Below are 27,309 nucleotides of genomic sequence, written 5' to 3'. Positions count from 1 at the left end.
CCTCTTCAGTGACAACACTGTCATGCAGAGGAAGCAATGTCAATTGTTCATCTGTAATATTTATTATAAAATATTCAACAGCTGAACTGTGTTAACGCCGACGAAACAAGCTATTGTTCCGTTGGATACTCCACTCCTCTAAACAGCGGTTGTCCAATCACAGCTTAGCAACCATAGGTCGAAGGAGAAGACCCAATTTGCACATCCAACAATTCTTCTGTGGAGATGCGTTGGAAAATATCGCAGACCTGAAATTATTTTTCTTTTTTTCACACCCAAACAAAGAGCTTTGGTGACAACAACTCAGTCAGTCTAATCAGTTAGGTAATAATAACTTTTATTTATACACGGCCTTGAAACCAAAGGACACTTTATAGAATGACTGGGGCTGAGCTAAGGGGAGGTGTAGGCTGTGGTGAACAGGTGGTGTTTCGGGTGTATTTTCATAACTGGAGGTTATGAAAGCATGAATGAGGGTTTCTGCCTGCATGTAGGTGTCCATACCTTTCAGTAACAGTTCAACCTTGTCTTCGCTCCAAGTTATTTAAATCCCTGCTCTTACTGCTCACCATTGTTCTTCTTCTTTCTAAATATATTCTAGTATTTTGTACTTCTGTACATGATTTTTTAAACAGAAGAGTAACAATCTGCTTCCTGTTTGCACCAGCCCGCAAAATGCATGTGAATGATCATGTAGTACGCGTTGTCAGGTGTGTTAACTCATGTTTTTTTTTTTTTAAAGATCTCTGCCCACACAAATGTTTTAGCCATAGACTGTACATGTATCTTCATTTCCTGCCTTGATTTCACGTGAAAACTATGAATATGGATGAAGATTAGTTCTACCAGCTAAAACGCTTAATTTTTCTTCCAAAATGCTTTAAAATAAGTGTGAGTGCTACAAGCTGACTCACTAGCTTAGGACTTCAAAGTTCTTTTGTACTCAACACAAAACGGCAGTGAATAAAAGTCTTGAATCCAAAGTTCTTTGTTTGATTGTTTACTTAAAAAATGTCAAAACATAAAATACAAAAACTTAGGATCTTTACTTTTCTTATAAATTAACTGTAATTCCGTGTAGGTCAAAAGACCGTGTTGCTCCAAAGTCCAGTGGCTTCTGGCTGTTTCGCAGGGTACTATTTCTTTTATACTACATCTAGCAGCCAATCAAATTACATTATTTCAGGTCACTGGTAAACTCCAATTTCTACGTTCTATTTTAAACACAGGTTTCGTCAGATATTACAAAAATAAACTCAAAAGATTGTTTCCATAGAAATGGCTTCAACAATAAGGAAAATGTCCAGTTAGGATATAGTCTGAAAATGCAATGCACTATAGTATAGCAAAAGTAATTAAGGTGGGCGGGGCATTGCAAATACTCAATGTGCCACTTTGGGCTCTGGGAACGGGTGAAGGACATTTTTCACTAGTTAAAATAAATAACCAACAGATAAAGCAATAATTAAAAGTAACTGTTGGTTGCAGCTGTAGGGATAAGGAATGGCCTTATTGCTAAAACTAATCCAAAGACGCATGCGGAAACCCAGCTCCATCACCTTTAAGAGCTACCAACTGCCCATCTCCCAGGGTTATTATGTGCCACAACGTGAACCCGATGACTGACTGCTCCGTTTCCATGCGCCATGTTTTGCAGCCGAGTGGATTCCGGATTGTGCCGGCCTAAGCCAGCCCCTCAGCGTCCCGCACCAGTAACAAAACAACCACTTCCTGTAGCTGCAGGAAGTGCTGAAGTGGCACAGAGTGTTTCTGAGTGAACTCAGCACCAGCAAATGAGACTCGAGGGTTCCCATTTGCCAGTACCTAGCAGACTGGCATGCACACGCACCACACAAACACACACACACACACACACACACACACACCACACACACACCACACAACACACACACACACACACACACACACACACACACACACACACACACACACCACACACACACACACACACACACACACACACACACACACACACACACACCACACAGCTGGCAGAAGACTGAAGCGGAAATCCCAGAAATACATTCCCAGGGTTGTGCTGGGCAGATAAAGGTAATGCAATACGATGAGGTCATGGTGGGATTACCGTGAGATACTAGTCTGGCCCAAAGCATCATGGGAGTGAAGAAAGAGGAGGTGAAGTTATGGAAAAAAAGTAAAAGGGTGTAGCAAAACAGTGCAAGTCACTGGGTGTGTCTGTGTTTGGTTTGAAGGGGTGGTGTATTTGGGTTTGATGAGTCTGAGAGATAGTTCTGAGCTGGAGCGTCACATAATAAATATAATGCATTTTTTTGGGATGCCGTCCTGTTGACGGCCACATGCAACTCACCAGCAGGTCCACGCTTTCTTTGCGTCCCAGAGATCCGTGCTCCACCCTCTCGCTGCCTGGCGTGAGGATGTAGGGGCTCTGCCCGCCGGAGGGCTTCATGTTGGGCAGACTGAGCGACCGCAAGTCCTTCACACCCTGCTCCACCTTCAGCTCATCGCCTAGCCGCGCTGCAGGGAGCCAACACAGAGAGGTTGAGCAGTCTGGGGAAAAGGCAATCTTGTAAAACTAAAAAAACTAAAAACAAACTGCACAGCCCTCAAACCATTATTTATGTATGATCTGTACGATTCAGCGCTAGGGTTTAAAATGCTTTCTTTTCCAGTTCACTTTTCGGTTTTGCTCTGAGCCATGCTCGCTGTTTTGTTCTTGAAGGTTTATTCCTTTAAAAAGTAACAAGAGGGAATAACACCAACCCAAAACAGGACAAACGTGGACTCGAACCTGTAATAAAATATTTCTTTGGCCGCATAGGGGGCAGCAGAAACAAGTTATTGACACAAAACTGACACTGATAAGGCAAACTTGATATCAAACTTGTCTATTTACACATTCAGCCGATGCAGAGCAACAATGTAATTCATCCTGAGCCACGTTTCTGTCCACTTGATGAATTTTATTTTATATACAAAGTATATATAATATCAATCTCACAATCTTTCTTTTTTTTTTTTTCCTTGTAGTGTTTGTGTTGACTTGATTTTATTGCAAATAAATAAATGAAAATGACTGCGAGCGATACCTTTCACTTCCAAGTGGTTTCCATTGGGAAGACAAAAATAGTGATTATGGCTGCTTTAAAGCTTAGGGGGGGAAAACCAAAAGATTTGATTGAAAGTGTTAACAATTCAGAAACAAAACAACAGAACAGAACATAAATTGTGGAGGAATATGTCTTCATGAAAACCTCTTAATCCGTCCGACCACGCGCCTGAACAGCTGTGGGCCGTTTGCCCTCGACCTCAGCGTTTCATGTAACCTCCGACTGTGGTCATGAGGTACGCCTCGGGAGGGGGACAGTTTCAAAAAGAATGGCAATTAGTCATGGCATTGGATCTCTTTTATGGAAGGCTTAAATGGGCCTTTGATCCGCAAACTGGAGCAAGTGGAACTGCAGCAAACTCAAAGCAGAGGCACCATGACTAGTTTCCACTGAGGCATCATGGGAAAGAAAGCTAGCAAGGTAATCCTGCTGCTACTGCGTTAGTAAGATTGGGTTTTCTTAAAGGCAGGGTTGGGAACTACTTCCAATGTACACTTTTTTATATATATACACTCACCGGCCACTTTATTAGGTACACCTGTCCAACTGCTCGTTAACACTTAATTTCTAAGCAGCCAATCACATGGCGGCAACTCAGTGCATTTAGGCATGTAGACATGGTCAAGAGAATCTCCTGCAGTTCAAACCGAGCATCAGTATGGGGAAGAAAGGGGATTTGAGTGACTTTGAACGTGGCATGATTGTTGGTGCCAGAAGGGCTGGTCTGAGTATTTCAGAAACTGCTAATCTACTGGGATTTTCACGCACAACCATCTCTAGGGTTTACAGAGAATGGTCCGAAAAAGAAAAAACATCCAGTGAGCGGCAGTTCTGTGGGCGGAAATGCCTTGTTGATGCCAGAGGTCAGAGGAGAATGGCCAGACTGGTTCGAGCTGATAGAAGGGCAACAGTGACTCAAATAACCACCCGTTCCAACCAAGGTGGGCAGAAGAGCATCTCTGAACGCACAGTACGTCCAACTTTGAGGCAGATGGGCTACAGCAGCAGAAGACCACATCGGGTGCCACTCCTTTCAGCTAAGAACAGGAAACTGAGACTACAATTTGCACAAGCTCATCGAAATTGGACAATAGAAGATTGGAAAAACGTTGCCTGGTCTGATGAGTCTCGATTTCTGCTGCGACAGTCGGATGGTAGGGTCAGAATTTGGCGTCTCCAACATGAAAGCATGGATCCATCTTGCCTTGTATCAACGGTTCAGGCTGGTGGTGGTGGTGTCATGGTGTGGGGAATATTTCTTGGCACTCTTTGGGCCCCTTGGTACCAATTGAGCATCGTTGCAACGCCACAGCCTACCTGAGTATTGTGCTGACCATGTCCATCCCTTTATGACCATAATGTACCCAACTTCTGATGGCTACTTTCAGCAGGATAATGCGCCATGTCATAAAGCTGGAATCATCACAGACTGGTTTCTTGAACATGACAATGAGTTTGCTGTACTCAAATGGCCTCCACAGTCACCAGATCTCAATCCAATAGAGCATCTTTGGGATGTGGTGGAACGGGAGATTCGCATCATGGATGTGCAGCCGACAAATCTGCGGCAACTGTGTGATGCCATCATGTCAACATGGACCAAACTCCCTGAGGAATGCTTCCAGCACCTTGTTGAATCTATGCCACCAAGAATTGAGGCAGTTCTGAAGGCAAAAGGGGGTCCAACCCGTTACTAGCATGGGGTACCTAATAAAGTGGCCGCTGAGTGTATATATATATTGTTTGAAATGGTCTTTGCACCCTGACAGCAATAAATAATTAGCGTGACGTGGTCATACTCAGATTCTAGTCTGAATAGGAGCCTGATACTGCTCCACTGGGCTGGGATTATGGGGCGTGTTTCAACCAGGAGAGAAAAGGCCTCCGCTCTCATTGGATAGACCCACAACCAATCAGAGCATCGGAGTGTGTTACACGCCCCATCTTCTTAGCGACCATGCGGGTCAGCTGATAATTTAAACCGTCGCCAAATCCTGTAGGTAGGATGGAAAAAATATCTTTCCGATCGACAAACGCCCTGATCGCCTTCTCTGTTCCTCTTTTAAAAATGAATGCGCTGTCGATATCTTCTTTAACACAAGCAATGGCGGAATCTCCACATCTCAATTCTCCAGCGGCAGCCATCTTTGTTATAAATTAATTCAACCCCACTCTTTGGTGAGGTGGTTGATTATGTTACTGTTGATCATCTGTCCATCATCTTATAAAAAGCCCGCCCTGACAATTTGATTGGTCCGAACAGGTCTGGTTCGAGCATGGTTGCTCCACGAGTCCAGACCCAACTTCCCGACCTCAATAGTTGTGGCCGGGGCTACGTTTGGCTGGTATCCAGGCTAAAAGATAACTTCAGGGCTTTGAAAAATGAGCGAAAACGATCCGTCACCTGTATCTGCTGTAATCCTGTCGAATGTTGAAACATTCGGTGTGATAATATTAGCCCTTTGCTTACCGGTGAATGAGACATGAAGGCAAATGTCGTTCTTTTCTTCGCTCTACTCTGAAGCAGCAATACATCGGTGCTCGAGCACGTCTGTGTGGGCGGAGCCCCGAGGGCGGGATGATGAGTTAGACCAGGGGTCGGGAACGTATGGCTCGCGAGCCAGGTGTGGCTCTTTGGAGAATTTCATCTGGCTTCCGTGTGTGTCCAATAAAACCACACACACACACACACAACACCTGCGTTTCTCTGAAGTTTTATTTAAGACAGTGATCGGTGTACGGGTTCTACTGTTTGTTTTTTACCCTTGACTTTCAGGTAGTGTCCTCCGAAACGATAGGCCTCGAAGTTGAGCGACAGCGGCGTGTTGGACTGGTCCAGGAACAGGTCGACCCGGGACAGCTCAATGCCGTTCCTCTCAAACACCGGACCCAGGACCTCTCTGGGAACACAGATCATTATGGTTCACAGGGGTGGTAAAAAAAAAAAAAAAAAAAAGTTTGCAAAGTTTTTATATATACCAAAAAAATAATTACAAAAAAATCAGTGACTACATCACTTTAGTTTCTAGCAAAACTGAACGAAAGCAGAAAATGCAGAAACTCCATGCTATGTTATTTACAAATGAAACAACATGGGATGAACAATTTGTTTTTAGAAATGTTTTATGATAGATTGTCTCCAGAAGCAACCTGATGTCATGACTTCACGTAAACATACACGGCGACTTTCTTAAGCTGAGTGGCGTGTTATCTGGATCTCATTCTGAGCTGTCTGCGTGTACGTCTACGCTGTACACAGCGGGCGGAAACATACACGCCACTGGGCGTGTTATTGCGAGAAGAAAGCGACGGTTGAATTAAGTAGATTTATTTATGTGGATTTTTGCCTTTTCATCCTACTCGCTACAGCGTGAATTCACACACTATCGTTAGGTAATGTAAGTCAATGGAGGCCAAACGGCGTTGACAAACACGCTAAACAGCAAATGTGTGTCTTGATAACACGCCAATAATGGCATACAAATTGGCGCGTCACACATATGCCATTTATGACATCAGTCTGTCAAATGTGTTTTATTCCTTTTGTTTTTGTAAAAGAAGGAAAAGGGAATTGCTCATTATTAAGGAATCGCAATACTGGAATGGCAACAAATGAAAATCACAATACAAATCCAATCGCCACCCATGCATCATGACAGCAGACCGTCCCAGCCCTCATGGGTCATATTAAACTCTCGCAAAAACATTTCATGTGTCCTCCTCTCTTACCTCAAGGTTTTCTTTTTCATCGCAGGTACGATTTCGGTGTTTATGTCCACGCTGAGATCAAACTTAAGGCTGAAGCACTCCTTGCTGGGGTCCTGCAGGGGGAACAGACGCACTGTTAGTTTACACAGGTGGGGCCCGTCCCGGGCTCGTGCTGTATGTGTGCTCTCAGCAGATCCACGGGGGGAGGGGGGGGGGGGCGCTGCCTGACTCAGACACACAACAGCCTGGGAGATACCATTCTGTTGTATCCGTGTTGCGGGGAAGAATGATGGCTGCTTTTGTGTTGCACAACTCTTTGCTTGTATTGTGCACCATTTGTGAAAATGTGTGGTTCTACAAATGACTCGGAGTCCCAAAACAAGTGACAAATACTCTTAACCCATATGATATAGAAAAGTAACGCACGCCCAGGTTTGATTTGAAGAAGGCCTAAGGGACAAAACGTCAGAATAAATACAGATTTATGCATATGGAGCCAGTGTGCAACTTTTTTTCTCATTTTCAAGCACTGTTACACAACACAAATACACAAACATTTCCGTTGAAAAAGATGTAGACTCCTGCCAGGAAGTCTGGGGGGGGGGGTGTTATGTTGCACCCAGCCTGCAGCCCCTCTATCTGTATCAGTATCAGATTACTTACATCAGTGTGTCGTCTTCGCGGCTTCTTTTTCACCAACTTCATCCCCCCTGTTTTATGCTCCCTGCAAAAACAATTACACACACGCGCACACGCACACACACACACACACACACACACACACACACACGCACGCACGCACCACACACACACACACACACACACACACACATTATGATACCTTTTAACTTATCCAACATAGAGGAACTGCTTAATGTAACCACGGAGACTTAAGAAATGAGTGATCAAACTGTCAGGAGACATGTGCATTTCATGGCTGTAATTTCCCCTCCATTGTGAAAAAGACAAGAGCTCTACTGAGTGACAGGAGACAGGAATCCATGCACACTAAAACGGAAGGGTTACCAACCCGCGGTCGTTGCTCCCCTCATCCTCTTCCTCCAGGTCGGAGGGGGGGCTGGTGCGCGGGGGACAGGAGCGCGTGGACACGTTCCGAGCCAGGATGGAGGCTAAAAGTCAAGAAAACACAGCAGTCAACGCTTCTGTTGGATCCCAACCACGGCAACCTTCAACATCAATCTTCAATCTCTAAAGCAGGGGTGTCACACTTAATTTCACTAAGGGACTCACTGGAAAGTGAGAATCCCATCAAAAGGCCAGGCGTATAGTTTGACATTCTTTTATATCATCAAAAAAAGTTTACAAGTTTTGACTGTATTAATGCGAGTCTCATTTAGCCTTAACAGTTACACTTGCAAGCATTAATTAATTTGTGTATGTTTTGTCCAAGCTTTGTTTGCATTGTCCGTATCTGTCTAGCCCAGCTGATGTCTTGTATAAATGTCTTTGTCCTCATGTAACTGTATTGTTGTTTTCAGTTGTCGAAATTTATTTTTCTATATCGATGTCTTGTATTGATGTTTGTCCTGACGTGCTGTACCCATGTTTTAGGTTTCTGCAGAACAGGAACCTGCTGCTGTAATGTTACTGTTTTCTAACTTTCCTGTAAAATAAATATATGAAATGAAATGAAAAAGCCTTCTAGCTTACAGTTTGGTCCACATAAAGCCCTAAAAAAGTTCCTTAGCCATTGTAGCATATGGCAAATCAAGTGAAACAAGGCCTTCTGATTACAGTTTAAAAGTAGGCTGCCACACAGCCGACTCACAGCAACCTGCTTCACAGCCTGAATATGAAAACTCTCGGGTTCTGTGGGAATTTCTGAGTCTGAGTGTTGCGTAATAGCAGTTTGAAAACGGTTTCCTCTCTTTTTGATTTGTCACACAACTGGAGGGGCCGCAATTTATCATGAACATGAATTGATATACGCAGGCCATAACTGGGTATGTCATGAATGTATGCAATACATTTAAAATTATAATAAAAAAATTCAACAGTTCCACATTGTCGTCCCTTTCTGGAATCAGTATCCGTGTTGTCAATCATTATCTCTGATATACTGTATGTCCATAAAGCCGCCTTGTAACTCCAGAACTTGCCTGAGAATCAAAGAAATATACAGGCTAAAAGAGAGGGATCAAGTTGTAGCCTGGGGGGGGGGTCAGACTTTGAAACTACCTGCATCTGGATAGTTTTAACACGGTAGAAGGTAGTTCCAATAGAAAATGTTCCCAACGAGGTCTTTAGATTATTCGGAGTACCCGGATTGTTTTTTTAATGCTGCGGGCGCCACCATCAAAATTCCAATTTACCTCCGTTGTCTTTGGGAGGAGGCAGAAATCTCAGGAACATAGTCTGCATTGTTTCAGACCTCTGAATCACTGTCCACATCTAAGATTGAACAGCAATTTGAAAGGTCTGGCACTGTGGCCACTGAGGGCAGCTTCTGCCAGTTGACCAATCAGAGCTTTGTAGGCAGGATTGAGAATGGCAACATTCTCCTCCTGCTATATCCATGAGAAATAGTGACAGAAATGGCCACATGTGGGGGGGGGTGGGGATCGACACAGCCGCACAGGTTGTAAGCAGACAACCTGTGCCAGACAACTCCTAATCTGTAAAATGTCTTCCTTCAGCGTCCAAGTCGACGAATATTGACGTCAACAGGACGGATATGTCACCTGGTGCTGATCCAAGAACTCGGTAAACATGAACACCAGGTCGAATGAATAAGGTGGAACTAATTAGTAACTGGTTGATGTTCTGGCTTAGTTAGGACTCAAAGTGAGAAATAAGTTTTAATATTTATTGTTATTATTAGTTGGATCTACCAACCCTTCAACAACAAGCACAACAGGGGTTTACCTAGGGCTCCACGATATGAGAAAGGCATCTAATTGAGATTATTTTGACTGATATAGCGATAGGATTCACGATCATTTTTGTATCATTATCCTCATTTTCATTGAAAATATTAATATTAAAAGTCTGTAGGATAAGATTTCAAAGCTGGGGCATCTCTGCAGCACCACAATACTTAATTAATTCAGAATGGTTTGACATATATTTTGCCTTTGACAAACATTGTGCCCCCCCCCCCCCTCCTCCTCCCATTGCACTAGTCCACTTTGCAATTTCAATAAGTTGCGATTAATTGACAGATTTTTCAGACATACATTGTTGATTACAAAAAATAGAAAAGTTAAAACTCAAAATTGTACATGTGGGAAAGACCCCCCCCCCCCCCCCCCCCCCTTCAGGAACAGCACTGTTTTTTTTAAATACTCTTTGAAACACTTTTTTCTTTCATTTTATATTTCCAGTTTTGTTTTCCATACCTTTTGGGTTTTGCCTTACTATTACCATTTAATATTTAGAATGTATTCATAGTATTGTATACATAACTTATCATTTATCTTCTGTACTTTGGGTTGGAGAGAAATGTATTTTCGATTCCTCTTTACGTCTGGCACATATTGCAGAATTGACAAAAAAGTTGACCTGATAATACATACAGTAGGTGTTATTATTTAGACAACAATACACATTCAGTGTCCTTGATATTTACACAGTGATGATGCAATGGGTGTGACATCACTGTGAGAGGGGGGAGGGGGGGGGGGATACCCAAATAAAGAAACAAAGCGAGTTTACCTTGAGGTTGTAAGTCAAATCGGGGGTGCCGGTCAAAGTGCATGTTGTCTGTGTTCTCCGAGTGGCTGCGCGAGTCACATGACTCGCACAGGTGGAGGGGGCTTTTGTTATTCAGGTCTTGGCAGTCTGGGTGGTGGCAAACCTAAACGCAGACACAGAGGAGAAGAAGAGGACAAGAGAAAGTCCGATCACATAACTGCCAAGTACACAACGTCCCTGCCTTGAAATTCGAAAAAACATTTCGAAAAGACTGGGCCAAAGTGAAAATGGTAAAACAGTCACACACACACACATTTAGAATAAACTGCTCCCTGGCTGACTATTGTTTCTGCCACAATTAAATATCCACAGAGGCTGCCAGGGGCATTCCGGAGGTTTGGTGACTCCCACCTTCCCGCCATCTGTCCCCCTCTGTGGGATGACAACAACAGTTGCTAAAGTTGACTAAAAAGAGAAATTAAAAAATCATCTTTAATCTAGAGATTGGCATGGGGAACTATCCATAAGATCATCTCTCAATGCAAATCAAACCAGCTATTAGGCTAACTGAAACAACACCATGCCAATCTCGAGGTATGGTGAAGGGTATGTGATGGGGGGGGGGCAGCTATTTTAATTCCAAAGGCCAAGGGAACTTTATCAGGATGCATAGTATCCTGATCTATGAAATAAGGGGCCTTTAATAATAAAAATGTGCCTGCCTCTGTGGGAATTTAACATAGGGGGGTGTATACTTATGCCCCTGTATTTTAAGGAAGAACATTTATTTATTTACAATACATTATTCATTCACAAACAAAATTGGTGTCCTTAAAAGGTTGGAATTTTCCCCAAAAAATGTAATTAAGGTATTAAGATCAATTTCCAAAAGATTGTTTTTGTAGTCCTCTTTTTAGTCAACTTTAGTATGGGTTTATAAACTTATGAGCACCACTGTAACTGACTTAAAGTTAGTTTGGCTTTTCACCTTGTGTGCTGATCTGGGACCAGCTTACCCTTGCGTAATCCAAAATTGTGAATCAATGAAACTGACCACAGGCCAGTTAACTAGCTCCCAACGCTCCAGAGCCGAGGCGACAGGCAGCAGAAGGCTGCAGGATTAAGGATTTCTCTGTCTCGGCCCAGACAGATCTGAACCCCCCCCCCCCCCTCAGGAGTGTCCCCTCTCCACCATGTGTCCCCCTGCACCATCACCCACTCCCTGCTCAGGAAGCGAGGATGTATGGGGAGATACAATGGAGGTCCGGTTAATGTACTTCCTGTCATTGTTCCCATGTACTCAGGAGGAGCAGCATGTCTGTGCGTGTGTGTGTGTGTGCACAACAGGAGTTTGAGTCCCGCTTTTATGTAAACACAACAACTATAGTTATGCAAAAGATAAGACGTCATCCCTTCAATAAAAACACTGTTATATAGGCCTGTCTGAAGTAAATATATTAAATAAAGATATATACACATGTATTGCCACATGCTCTAGCTACACATAACAGAGCTCAAGTACAATCCAGTAACTCAGATTACAATACAAATGACTCCCTCCGTCTCCACTCCTGGTACTCTACCGTCATATTCTGCAGATTGGAGCCTCCACTCCTGCAATCCGGCGCCACATCCATGCCAGCAGGCACCCAGAACCTGATAAGCATCCAATTTGCCACTGTGCGTGCCTGCTTATTCCCTCTGCACTGTCCCCCACGTCAAAGCCACACTGACGAGCTGCCTTATTAATCCACTCCTCTCAATGTCTAGCCAGGTATAATCGCAGACTTTAAAGGAAGCAAGTTGCAGGGCTGGAGGAAGACAGGAGGAGGGAGGGACAGAAGGAGGGATGAGGTTATGGGAGGGTGAGGAGTCCCAGTAAAGATATAAAGCCAAGGCAGGAAGGAAGAAGAAAAAGAAGAGAAAAAAGGTTCATCCAGAAGCTATTCGGAAGTACACAGCCCCCCCCTAATCTTGCAGCCTAATTGGTGCCTGTGCTCTGTCAAAGCATCTGATGGTCCTGCGAAGATTAAATAGCCTGGCTACGAGCGCCACAATCCAGGGTCTTCTCCTCTCTTCTCCTCCCCTCTGCCGCCACCAGCACTGACTCCTCCCTATCCCTCATGCACCCAGGGTCGTTATTTCCAGACAGAGCCACCAACCAACCAGAGAGAGGTTTTAAATAGAAGGAGACTGAGAGAATGGCCTTGTTTACAATGACAGGCTCTCCTCCAGTACGCACAACCGCATTCTAGGATAATTCCAGTGTATTACAACTTGTGGCCTAATTCTCATAGTTGTAGCTAAGATGAGCTCAGACGTAATACACTGGAATTATTACGAGAGAATTCAGCGAGAAATTTATTCTTTTAATTACTCCCCAAAGTCACTGCATAACAGTGTAAAAATAGAAAAGTAGATGCTGAGATCTGGGAACACGGTGGCATCACTACAACAATGTGTGTTATATGCCAAGAACTGTATACAGCAGTCAGACCATTCAAATGTTATTATTACTGATAGGGGTAATGGCCATATCTATCAAAATAAGATCTACAGCCATGTCAGTGGCTCGGTAGCTCTGGACTGTAGACAGACTGTACCTCGACACCTAGTGTCACGTGTTTGCATGCACACAATGGCACTGCTAAACATGGTAATGTTTATCTGGTACGTTTACCATGTGAGATTAGGGTTGCTAACATTTGCTAATAAACACAAAGTACCGCTGAGACTAATTGGAATACCATTATCTCTGCAGGTATTTGGTCGTTAAGTGTTGGACAAATTGAATGATGGCGGCTCTAAAGGAAAAATCAGGGGCTCACCAGAGTCAGTAGGATTCCTCTTCGATAGGATGTATATGTCTGTATAAAACATTGTGCCAATAGTTGTTGAGATACCTTTAACTTTCCGCCAAACGGTGTGGGCGTGGCCACTTTGGGTCATAGCGCCCCCTGCTGGCAACAGGAAATCAGCCTTAAATGACAAACATCATCCAAATGATGTGGTCTACTTGTGATCCTGAGCCGGCCCCTATACTTTAAACACGCCCATATACTTAGGCCACGCCCCCTTTTAGGGCTAGTGAGTCTTGTGTGACTCAGCATAGAGTTCCCTTTTCATTGGTGATGATTTGCCCCGCCCCATATGAACAAGCCACGCCCCCTTTAACTAATGACCCGTTTCTTGTACACTATTGTGTGAGGCATCATTGAATTCAACAGAGAGTTCCCGTTTTCATTGGTCATGGTTTGGCCCGCCCCCTATGCTTTAGCCACACCCCTTTTCACAGCTAATGAACTGTATGACGTTGAGTCTTGTGTGAGGTATCGTTGAACTCAACAGGGAGTTGCCTTTTCATCGGTGTTGAGCAAATGCACGTTCATAAAGTCGACCGCCTGTAACTCACGACGTGCGCAGAGGAGGGAAGGCCCGTCCAAAGCGGCTTGCAGCTTTAATTATTTGAATAGTTGACTATTCTGTAAAACCCCTAATCTAAAACGAGAGGTGTGTTCTACTGTTTTTTAAACAAACAGAGGTCCTGTTCAGTCTTGTGCTCACTGAGTAATTACAGTGAAGGAGGATAATGGAAACAGTGTGAAAACTTGGGTCATTTCTCAATCGTTGCAGTTGATGACATATGACAAGTTGCACATACAGGGAAGTAAAAGTGTCTCACCCCGACTGAGTCACTGAGCTTGATTTACCGCCGGGGGACCATGCTGCCAAAGAGACAGCTTCAGGGCAGAAGCAAACAAGTCACAGAAATCTGTTACAACATCGCCTACATACGCCTCTCTGAAGTCAACGCGCGGCCCATCGCACAGAGGTGCTATGTTCGCCAAGAGGTGTGGAGACAGACAGCCGGGCCAGAGAAATACGAGCAAATCAGATGCCATATTTGGACAATAGCTAGGAAAGGTAGGCCTTCACAAGTGCATCATAGGGCGAAGAAAAGGCTCAAATGCACCAAATGGAAAAAAACTCAAACATCAAAGACAGATACCTGCCACATTACCCTAAAATAACTTCAGCTCGGGATATGTGCAACAGGGACATTAGCTATGCTCAACATTCCTATCAATGAGAGGGATGATTGATACTTGGGTACGAGGACGACCGGACTCGGATCAGTTTTCCAAGAACGAAGAGGAGCACGAGAGTGAAACTGGCTGTGAGGGAATGTGAGCGTGCAGGACAGCTGACAGGAGGCCACGCGTGCCTCGTACTGAGTGTGCGATTGCTGCGATGCAACATGTGTCACGCGACTGTGTGTCACGTGCGTCTGGCCGGATTAGTGGAGAGGTTTGACTGTAGATGAACGAAACACACACACACACACACACACACACACAAACACACACACCACACACCACCAAAGCCCCACCTTCGTCCCTCTCCCCAACAGCTGAGAACACACACCGCACCCCACGGCGGCCCTTTGTCTTGGCTTATCACATCCAATGCCACGTGGCACCTGCTTATTCACCCTTGTTCACACACACAACACACACACACACACACACACACACACACACACACACACACACACACCACACACACACAACACACACACACACACACACACACACACACACACACACACACACACACACACACACACACACACACACACACACACCAAAGGTGTTCTTGTGTGGATTAAAAAAAGTGTTCTTTTTCTAAAGAGATTTTCGGGACTTTCAGGACCTTTTCATTGACAGGACTGCTTGAAGATAGGAAAGGGAGGAGAGGGAGGAGAGGGAGAGAGGGGGGACGACATGCAGCAGAGAACCGTGGGCTGGATTCAAACCCGGGCCAAGGACTCAAGCCTCTGGGTTGTCCCATGACTGGTGAATCCGGATTCTTACCTTAACCTTTATTATACCTCGGCACGTGACATACGAGGGCAACACACTTTAAAGCACTTACTGCAGCCGCTGACTAACGTCACACAGCTGATGCTAAAGACATTAGACCGGGGAACCATTATTAACTTCAGATTCAAATGTCTTAAACATGGTTTATAATTAAGGATGGGACTCGTGGCTTTTGGAGCAACAGCCTGGCAGTTCAATTTGGCTGAGACATCCTCACCACTGTCACAACTTTGTCTCCCAAGGACAATTTTTAAGACGTTTGGACGCATTCCGCGCTGGAAACCGGAAAATCTGTGGGTAATCGGTCTTGGTCATCAAATCATCTGACGCATTGAGGAAAAAGGCTGCAGATACATTCAAACCCAGATTACAGCTCTGATTCGATGAGATACAGTGTCCATCGACCACACGGCTGCTTTGAAGAGCAGGCAAAGAATCTGCTCAGTAAGGAGCTCTTGATCTCCAAAACTGTGCTGGATCAGACCACCTAGCTGTTTCCAAATTGACTGCATTCCCCCCTAAAACCGCACTCAGCCCTCCTCCGGAACAGCTTGTCCTGCCAGAGCACACCTAGCACTTGTGTAATAGCATGCATCACCGCATATGTGAAGACTGCAGCTTCTCTCACAGCCAAGTGTCATGGTGTATCTTCCGAGAGATAACGGGCTTTCCTTGTTCTGCTGTGTAAAGCTTGATAGAGTTGGAGATCAATAGTGTTTTATAGGAATCACAAATCTAATTGGGTTTAATTTTCAACATCTGTAGATAACTGAACTTCAAAGATTCAATTTTGATCTGTACTGCAGTTTGTTGGCAGCTTTTTTGTAGGGGTAGGCTTAAAAAAAATAAATAAAAAAAAATAAAATAAATTCACATTCATGAATTGATTCAAGCTCTACCGATTCAAAATTGATTGATAGAATTCCAAAAATCTATTTCATATTTGTTATTTTATGTTTTTAAAATTTTAATTAAAAAAAATGTAATGGCGTGTATACTATAACATGGGTAAAGTAACTACATGTACATACCGTAAATGTTTTTTTAAAATTAAGACTCATTTTTGAATCAAATCTTGAGCCTAAAAATCAATATCAAATCGTGACACCCCTAGTTTTTTGTGAGTTTGGCAAAAAATCTAAAAACAAGAGGAGCAGAACACAATATGGAATACTGATTAAATGCATTAGGACACATTGAAATAACAGCTGTGTCCCACTGACTTTTACACTTCGTCTCTAGTTCGATGAAGACCTGTTGGGATATGATGTGATTCCCCGGATGCTGACATAATGCAGTCAGCTAGATTAGTTCTGCAGAGAAGAAGAACCACTCGGTTTTATTGAACTCCAACATACAGCTGCGGTTCACCCACGGTTGGTAGTTTCTTTTCACTCCCATGTGTTGTCCTTGTGTGGCCCCATTGGTCCCGGACGGTTCCCATAGAGAAGCTCACAAGGTGAGATTTATGCTTTTATTGGAGAGAGAAAAGACTTTAAAGATGGGGACTAAGTGGTTGGTTTGGCGTTAAAGAGATTTCTATGGGAACAATGGACCCAGCTAGGCCCAGTACAGACACCAGCTGGAGGAGAGCCCAATCCACTTTAACAGGGGGATTTTTTTATCAGCACGAGCAACGCTCATTGCACGCTCAAAATCAGACGCCATGTCTTTTACATTGCGCTTGTCTGATAACAAAAATAGAAAGGAGAGCTAAAAGTTCAATAAGAGATTTGTTGGCATCAGAGCTTAACAAATCTAGGTAACGAGGACATTTTGCTTCCAAAATGGCATAGACTCTAGGAAACCAAGGGGAAACCATTTTTTTTTTTTTTTTTTTTAATTGATTCTATTCCCTAGGATCAATTTTTTTTATACCAATGATTCACCTGCATATTTTCTGATTATACGGTACCGCTGACGTTGACTACATCATATCAGTTTACTCCATCCTTGTTTGTTTCTCTTTACAAATGAAATAAATGTCAGACTGACAGACTGGTGTGCACAGAAAAACAATTACTCATGATATATTGTCTCTAAAAGTGTATTATTCAGCTTTTGTTAAAAAAAAAAGGAAGAGAAACTCACAACACTCAATACTATCGAATTGCAATACTTCCAGCAATAAATGGAAATCTCAATAATCGGCACCTACTGTATGTATCTTGAAATAATCGGGACAAAAGCATGTCGTACCATCCTTATTCTCTCAGGTAGAGAAATTAATGTCAACACAAGACAATGAGTGGGCAACCAAATGTTACTAATGATAGGTGAGCAATAAGAGGGAGAGCTGGCCAAGAATGGAAATATGCTCCATCTTCAACTTTCAATAATGCCTTTATCTGTTAGTGTGTGTGTGTGTGTGTGTGTGTGTGTGTGGTGTGTGTGTGTGTGTGTGTGTGTGTGTGTGTGTGTGTGGTGTGTGTGGTGAGTCGGACTGCAAGTGTGAGTGTGTGGAGGTGTAGGGCTGGATTTAAGAGGTTGGGGTTGTTGATGTACAACACACAAATCTACTGCATCTTATAAAAAGTATTCTTCAAAAGAATAAAAAAATTCTTATCTTTTATTGATATGTTGCAAAAACAGGAGTTATCACAAATGGATTGCTCCATAACACACACACACACACACACCTGTTTGTCATATGCCCACACCCACAGAGTAAACTCCATTCCCCGTCATTGTTCCAAGCTACCATCATCAGCGCACACACACACACACACACACACACACACAACACACACACACACACACACACACACACACACACACACACACACACACACACACACACACACCACACACACACACCACACACACACACACACACACACACACACCATAGAAAACATGAAATCAAAGCAAACCTGAACACAACACACACCAGTGTGATTAATGCATCACTCTGGGGACAATGGAGAACACTGGTTAAGTCGAGCTCCATCCGTATCGTTTGGGCCAACAAACTGTCCGACACAAGAGGTCTCAGTCTTTGTTGAGACTGCGGGGGGACACGCAGCCACGCTGTGTTTAATCACCCGGGCCAACATTAATGCTTACCATTACTCCACTCTTACAGAAAAGTCGGCTTTCAAAGGTCCTGTCCTAACACGAAAGTCATCGCTGATTTGGCAACTGGAGGATGCTCTCCTCAGCAGTGAGCTATGTTAGCGTCAGCAGTCACGAGGAGTCGGCACACGTAGCTTCAAGTCCACCTCTAGTCCCGCCCCGTCTTTTTCTTTCAAAACTAAGAAGTTGATTTGATGTGGCACCTTTTAAAAGACCAAGTCACAAAGTGCTTCACGTGAAAAAAAAAGTTATAATAAGACTCAAACAGTAAAAAAGAGCAAGCCAAAGGCAAAGAAAATACCAATGGAAATAAAAAATGAAAACGTCTTCCGCTGCTTCAACAGAGGCCGCACACACAAAAACGGATGGCCTTATTTTTTTATTAGCTTTCTCTACAAGAAAAACACATCAAAAATGCATCCCAATGAACACACCTACGCACAGAAATAATTGGATAGCAACCAGACGAGGCCGAGTCATGCACAGTCTTGTTCAAATAGTCAAAGTGCAGTGAAGTCAGTCAAACATCCAGACAGACCGCGGTAACACCAGTCTATACCATAAAAATAATCAAAGACATCCGACAACTCAAGACACAAGTACACATCACCAGTGGTTCAGAGTCTATACTAATAGGAACTTGCTGACCTTTGACCTGTGGATACATCAATACAGTACATACCAGAGTGCATAGACAACTGTCTAATACAAATAAAGCTAAATATTTCCCAAGCTCATTTTACTGTGGTCTCACATTGTCAGACCTTCCACCACAGCGCCGCGGAGGAGGGTCTGGCTAGTCCACACAGCATTCTGGGCTGGGAGAAACGCGTGCTCTGGGTTATTGCCATTTCTTTAAACCAGTCACAATTGTCTTGGGCGGGGCTAAGCGCCGGATGGAGCCACGGTACCTCTGCTAAATAGCCTCAAGAAAGAACTTGTGCTATGTTATTTCCTATTATTATTATTCAATTAGTAGTAATTAACAAATTGATTATCTATGAATGTCAGAAAATAAGAAGAAATTCCACCCAAACCACAAGGTGTCATCCTCACATCCCTTTCATATAATTCATTCTATTTCATTATAGTTTTGAACAATACAAATTTAAAGCGCCCATATTATGCTCATTTTTAGGTTCATATTTGTATTTTGGGGTTGTACTAGAATAGGTTTTCATTTTCAAAAAACACCAGATTTTGGTTGTACTGCACATTGCTGCAGATCCTGTTTTCACCCTGTGTGTTCAGGTCTACCTACCTAGGTGGAATACCTGCACAACAGGGACAGGAAGTAGTTCTTTTGGAGATTATGGTCCACTAGTGGCTGTTGGAGCAGTGTTTAGCCATTGAAAACGAGCTAGCATGCTACGGTTAGCCACCTCGTCTCGGCTAGGGACGTAGGAAGCCGTGCAGATGTTGACCAGCTCACCCGGAGACTGAAGACCGAGGACATTCAGAAACCGGATCTCACATAAAACAGTATGGATGGTTTTTTTAGCCAGGTTTTTATGCGTGTGGAAGCACCAAAGATACAAAATAACACCCTAAATCCCAGAAAAAGTGATTTTTTTCCTAATATGGGCACTTTATGAAAAAGAGGAAAAGTTGTCCATCCTCACATCAGATAAGCTACAATCTTAAAATGTTTGGCTTTTTTATTTTTTTAGTCAATTAAAACAATCAGTTATTATTGTTGCAGAATAACAGTATTAATGCTGACATGTTGGAGGTTGCCAGAGGAAGCTGTTTGGGGTTATTAAACTGCTGGAAGAGTCAAATAAGTTTAGAAGCCTTTAAGAAAGGGAAGATGGGTTTTCCCAGATTATATCAATATTGTATGTAACGACACACAGCTTCTCAACCCACCAATCAGACGCTGTCAGTTGCTTTCCCTCCCGGCCACTCACCTTCTTGCATCCGACTGTGCTTAAGACATTGGTTAGATCGTAACTGCAACAAACGATATCTGCTACTGCATTACACAGGGCTGCACAATGTATCAACTGCCGCAATAAACACATGGTGAAAGGCTCTGCGACCTTTTGGATAAGACACTTTGACAGATTTCTTGTGTCAGTTGAAAGAAAATATCAGCAGAAAACTGGACCTTACATGTCTTTCATTGGTGCCTTTTGTATTCAAGTCATTGATCGGTTTGTTCAATAAAAAAATGTTGAGTGATTTCCTTTCATTGGTTTAAAATTCAACAAGCAATTTGGTTTCTTTTAGCAGAATCCCAAACGCAGCAAAGCTAAGTACACTTTAAAATGGGTTTATTTAATCCCAAGTTATATTGTTAGCGTTATATTCTACAACGTTGTTGCATGTTTTCCTCATATCGTGCAGCCCTAGCATTAAGCAGCTTGTCCAAGAGCTAAATGCCTGCAGAGCGAGCCTGTCTGACATCAAGCCGAGCTGACGGACACAGACACCAGGTCAAACTCTGTTACATGTTGCTTTTTTTTCGGCTACCTTTTTCTTAAAAGCCAATTGTGGTTTCCCCCCTGGGAGCAGAGCCACGGCCCCGTGGGGCCTCCCTGGGAGTGCTGGGGAGGGCCTGCTGTCCTAAACATTACGCAGGGTTGCCATTAGCTGGGGCCCAGTAGGTGGGATTGAAAGCAGCGCCCGGTGAGGCTGCAGCAGATCAAAGGGGGAGGCTGGGCAGGCCTGGCCCCCCGAGTCTGATTTACTTTCCAATAAATAAGCAGTGCATCTGTTGAGGAGTGGCACGGGAGAGAGAGCTGCTGCTGCTGCTGCCGCCGCTCGCTCGCGTGCTCGCTTTCTTCTGCCGCCATCTGTCCTCTGGAGAAGAGGAGAGCCAGGGCATGGTTTTTTTTTACTGTGGCTGTTATGCAACAAAACTGCCTGCCTCGCTGCGCGCCTGTTTCCTATTAACCGACTCCCTTGTTCTGGTACCATACAGTCCTGCCGCCTTCACACATGTGGATGTACTCTTACAGAGGCACTTGTTGTTTTTCAGCCTCCCAGGAGAGAGCTGTGTGTGTGTGTGTGTGTGTGTGTGTGTGTGTGTGTGTGTTGTGTGTGTGTGTGTGGTGTGTGTGTGTGTGTGTGTGTGTGTGTGTGTGTGGTCAGGTGCCTTTGGCGTTTGTTAGTGATGCAGAAACTCTCTTTAGCTCTCTCCTCTAGCCCATTGCTTGGGCGTTACCTTTTGACCGGGTCAGCGCGTACGTTGGACTGACATGCGGCACAAGAACGGGACAGTTAAGTTTAGGAAAAGATCCCAAATGTACGTTTCAGTGACACACGGGACATAAACCCTGGTCTCTTGGGGGAAAAAAGTCCTGTATTGTTTGACCCATCCACCACTCAAACCTCCCTCCTTATGTCTTTCATACTACTCGCTAGCGTTATTGCTCTTAATGCTATGTCATCTTATGACATGTCATACTATGACGGCGCCGCGGTCAGCCTGTTGCTCTACCGCAGGGGTCTCAAACTCAACTTACTTGGGGGCCGCTGGAAGTAGAGTCTGGGTTTGGTTGGGCCGCATCAAGTATTCCAAAAAAAAAACCTATTTCCTCCAAACAGGGCGCGGAACTGCCGGTGCTTTAAGCCCCTAGATCTGATATGGTTGGTGAATTTCACAACAACAGACATCACATTGTCAAACCTCAGGCATTTGCCGCAAAGAGTACTTAGCTAGCTTGACAACCGTTACGCCGCTGTCAGGAGACTACTACGGTAGCCCATAAGTGACAAGCGCAATGACAAAAAGTTTCAGAACGCGCGGGCCGCACTAACACTTAACTTTGATGTCAAGTTGGGGGCCACAAAATATCATCCCGCGGGCCGCAATTGGCCCCCGGGCCGCGGGTTTGAGACCCATGCTCTATCGGGTGCGTTCCATACAGGTGATTTTTGTATCGTATCCGACTCTGAGAGCCACGGACTACACATCTGTATTTGGCGACTTGGGGCTGAGAAAGGGTTAGCATTGTTCACAATGATGGATTCACCACTTAAACCAAGCATACCTAAGAAATAACGGTACCACAAAAGCAGGCCAGTTACAATATTTCTTGCTGGTAACCGTATTATTAGCTAAAACGACAACTGACAGAGTTCATCAGCTAGCTAACTTGCTAACTCATGTTTAAAACTAAATCACCTACAAAAGGGTCTGAATGGACTTGAAGGGCGCCTGGTTAGCTCACCTGGTAGAGCGGGCTCCCATATATATATAAAGTGGTTTACTCCTTGACGGAGCGGCCGCGGGTTTGATGCATATCATTCCCCTCTCTCTCTCCTCTTTCAAATGTAAGCTGTCCTACACATAAATAAAGGCCTAAAATGCCCAAAAGATAATCTTAATATAACACAATATCAAGTATGTACAGTGCCTTGCGAAAGTATTCGGCCCCCTTGAACTGATAGAGACATACCCCAAGCGACTTGCAGCTGTAATCGCAGCAAAAGGTGGCTCTACAAAGTATTAACGCAAGGGGGCCCAATAATTTTGCACGCACCACTTTTCAGTTTTTTATTTGCTAAAAAAGTTTGAAATATCCAATAGATTTCGTTCCACTTCACAATTTTGTCCCAAATGTTGGTGATTCTTCACACAAAATAAAAATTGTATATCTTTATGTTTGAAGCCTGAAATGTGTCAAAAGGTTGAAAAGTTCAAGGGGGCCGAATACTTTCGCAAGGCACTGTATAATATATATACTTGAAGGCTACATACTATAATGCTAAAAGGGCGAGGCTAAGGCTACACGTCTCAGGCAAAAAGTAATCACCCAACTGAAGACTGTCGTTATAAATCCATGTAGAAGCCATAATAATACAGTAGAGTTTTGCAAATAAAAATGGAATTCATCCTCACGTTCTAGCATAACCTTGTTTGGATGCTTGGCTGTGGAAATCACGCTAAGGTTACTACTGTAGGCGGTAAGATACCTAGCTGGGCATGCTAGCGTTTAGGCTTCGTTAGAGCGGGTAAACACACCGTTGAATCCGTGGGTTTTATTGGTAATAAACCATCACGTACGTGAAATGTCTGGGTAATGTTTTGCTTTTGTTTTATCTTCAAAAGAAGTTTGTATGATCAGGTTTTTATATTACGGCTTTCCCGGATCTCAGTAATTAACTTGGCACGTCCAACAATACTATTACCAACAGCAGAGGTCCAAGTCCAACAAAATCCAAATTGTGATAAATCACAAGCATAGTTGGAATTACCCCCCATCACCCCCCCCCCAAATAAAAACATACCATATCAGTATATCAGACTCATTCTGCTTGTTTCATGGTACTTGGACACCAGTTGGCCACACACTGTTACTCTACACTACATTTCATAATGTCCTCCTCTGCACACTGACACATGATGGATGGGGACGGTTTTTCCCAGATAACACAAGACAGACATTTATGAGAGATTGACTTATTTGGATTATTTTCATATTCCTGCTGCAACACAGCAGAAGCAATTGTCCACGTGCATTTCCTCTTTAGCCAAGGGAAACGCAAATTACAGTTGTGTTGACTCCCAAAAAAAAAAAAAATCACATAGAGCAGAGTACTATGGAAACGAGGTGAAATCAAACACCGTCCATTGACAGAACAGACAGGCACCCCAAACTCAAACAAACATGCTGGCAGGGACTACTAATGTTCTTATGAAGCAGACTATGCATTTCAGTCAAAGGTATGTTTCAACATGCAAGCAAAAAATATTACCTCCTCATCTTCAGCAACTCATTTTCCTATCGGACAACTGGATATGGTCGCCATCTTTATTCATTTTCAGAATCAGAAATACTTTATTGATCCCCGAAGGGATACTCTTTGTTGCAGTTGCACAAATAGTATAGAGTAGAAATACAAATAAAGAAATATAAGGAATTGGATATGTACGGTATTTACATAAAGGAATGTTATTACACATTTACATAATTAACATAATTAAGGAATTGCAATGGTGAAAAGTAAAATAATAGTAATAATAATAATAATAATTATATAATAATAATTATTTTCATCCAAGCATAAATGGTAACAGGCAGCTATTGCAGGTAACAGGAATGTATTCATTTATTTCAATTATTATTATTTTCAATTTTTTTTTATATATATATACACACATATATATATATATATATATATATATATATATAATATATATATATATATTTACCTACTGTTTCTACTCTGTAAATCGACTTTGAGCTTGTGAAAAGCGCTATACAAATTTAATTAATTATTATTATTATCTAATTGTTTTTCCATCTACCCCGGAGCAGAGTCAAATATTTACATGCCACATGCCACAGTCGCAGCATCTTCACCTCTAACCCTAATAACCCACTCCGTGACCCATCAGCACAGTGGGGGAAGTCATTGAGATAACTTTTCTTCTACCTAACCCAAACACTCGTGCTACCTCTTCAGATGAGAAACACCACTAAATCCTCACGGTGCTGAAATACTACTCACAGTTCGTGGGTCAATACGACTAACGAAGAAAAGCCCCCACTCACCGGCAGCTCGTCTCTCTCCGCTCTAACGGAGAAGCCGAGGGTCCGGATTGCTGGCTCAGGCAACTTTGCCCGGACTGTGATGCAGCCAGCCTTCCTGTCATAGCTTTAGGGCAGGAGGAGAAGAAGAGAGAGACTGGAGGGTGATGAACAAGACCAAAAAAGGAGGAAGTGAAAGGGGGGGGGGCTGGGTTTTCCTAGTTGAATTAGAATTGATTTTGGACACCGCTTCCTATTTGGGATGAAGAATATTGAAAGGCGAGAACTCCTGTTGGTGCCAGGGGGTACCGGCTGGTCTGTTCATATCAGAAGTAGATATGAAATATGCATAGAAGGGAAGAAAAACATATGGTCTGCACAGATGTGAGTGTGCCAACCTTCACAGCCTCACACAGACATAGGAAGTCGATCAACAGGAAATTATGCGTAAACTGTTTTGATAATCTATTTCTTCCCCCCTTGTTTTACAACATAATCAGTTCAATATCTTTGTGTTCTGTCGGCTGGACAAAAATCAGCGTTTGATGACGTCGCCTTGCTGTTTTGTATTTTTTAGACCCAGCAATTAAATCAATTAATTGAGATTAATAAATGATGACAAAGTCCTACTTCAGTTCCCTATCCTTTGCTTTTACACAGAATGAGTGGAAAGTGCACCAAGACATGACATAGTGTTTCTCCAGCAACACTCTTAGCGATTCACATATTCTTTAATAAAAGTGTCGTCACACTGGAACACAATAGAAGAGATTGGTTTTTTTTACATTATATTTACCTACCATAGAAAACTCCACTTCTTAGAAAGGCAACTCCTTTGAATTCCAGTGAAAGAGCCAATCGATGTCTCAAATAGACAGCAGGTGGGGAAAGTTTTAGTCCCAAGCCGGATCGAACTTGCTCTGTGGTCCCTCAGACGTGTGTGTGCGCGCACGTGTCAAAACAAAAGCGATCTCGGCGGATGGAGCTGGTCGGAGAGGCGAAGGAACGTGACAGACCTGAGAGGCTCGCTCGGTTTCCTGAAGCCGTCTACTGGGAGGCGCACATAAACAGACACAGAGAACACCGTCGACCACGCCCACCCGCTCAATCCCACTCCCACAAGCTCACACACATCCCGGCTGACTCATGTCAACTCCCACTGAAACTGAGCTCCTCTCTCCTGAAAATCTGAGTTTTTTTCCCCGTCTAACGTACAGTTGTGATATTTCGGCTGATCCAGACATAAATCAATAGGTTTTTTTTCCCCCCTTTCTTTTTCGCATCACTGTGAGCTGTATTCCCGTGTAGGGTGGTCTGCTTTGGCTACACGGAGGCTTTGTCGTTGGTACACATTTATGTATAAGGCTATTCTTGGTGCACTTCCATCTTATTTATGTTCACTTCTTACGAAGAAAAGTACTGGTCATTACTCTCTCCGTCCTCAGGCTGTTGTCTTGTTTTCTGTCCCACGTGTCAGTACTGAGCTGGGTAAAAAGGCCTTTGCTTACTCTGCTCCCTTTACATGGAATTTGCTGCAGAAGAAACTTAGTAAATTGGCTCCTTTGAGTATTTTTAAGCTGAGAATGAGAAGCTTAGAGTTGGACTCCCTCACATGTCAATGTTTTAATTGAGATTTTATTGTAAGTGCATATTTGGCTTTCATGTGTGTGTCTTTGTACGCATGTGGCAATGTGATGTAATTTTGATGCCTATCTTGGCCAGGTCTCCCTTGCAAAAGAGATTTTTAATCTCAATGGGTATTACCTGGTAAAATATAGGATAAATGAAAAAAAAAAAAAAAGAAAAAGAAATCATGTGCTCCAGTCCAAACACAACCAACACATGAACAACACTGAAACACTGATTATTTTACTTTTCACCATTGCAATTCCTTAATTATGTCAATAATGTATAATGACATTCCTTTACCTATGTAAATACCGTACATATCCACACTCCTTATTTTTCTTTATTTATATTTCTACTCTGATATTTCTACTATTTGTGCAACTGCAACACAGAGTTTCCCTTCTGGGGTCCATAAAGTATTTCTGATTCTGAACAGTACAATATACTGTGCATATTTATACAACCCCACTCAAGTTTACCTTCTGTTCGGTCCGGATCAGTTTTGAAATTGAAAATTAGATGACAGAAAATACAATTCATAGTTTCAACAACAATAAAATACCTGATGTTCCATAATAAAAAAAAGAAATGCTTTTGGTGCAGTGTTGTAGTAAAAGATTAGGCAATTGACCACAAATGTATTTAATTCATCTATTAATCCTTTGAGTACTTTTCTAAAGGGGAAATCCATAAGTAGAGCTAGGCAATACATCGATATTATGTCAATATCGTGATATGACACTAGATATGACAGTAGTTTTAAAGGCT

At 43.1% G+C, this 27,309-nt stretch overlaps 1 protein-coding gene across 1 annotated transcript in view; it reads right to left on the bottom strand.

Moving 5' to 3' along the window:
- The window catches only part of plekhg5b (pleckstrin homology domain containing, family G (with RhoGef domain) member 5b), an 84,832-nt gene that overhangs the window by 25,829 nt on the left and 31,694 nt on the right, over positions 1-27,309 (bottom strand). Inside the window, 6 exon segments of the mRNA XM_032520462.1 lie at positions 2,351-2,517; positions 5,874-6,010; positions 6,840-6,931; positions 7,482-7,542; positions 7,849-7,948; positions 10,494-10,635. Coding sequence (XP_032376353.1) covers positions 2,351-2,517; positions 5,874-6,010; positions 6,840-6,931; positions 7,482-7,542; positions 7,849-7,948; positions 10,494-10,635 — 699 coding nt within the window.

This window comes from Etheostoma spectabile, chromosome 7 (assembly GCF_008692095.1).
Source record: "Etheostoma spectabile isolate EspeVRDwgs_2016 chromosome 7, UIUC_Espe_1.0, whole genome shotgun sequence".
NCBI lineage: Eukaryota > Metazoa > Chordata > Actinopteri > Perciformes > Percidae > Etheostoma > Etheostoma spectabile.
Note: the sequence above shows the minus strand (reverse complement) of the source record. Positions and strands in the feature narration are given on the sequence as shown.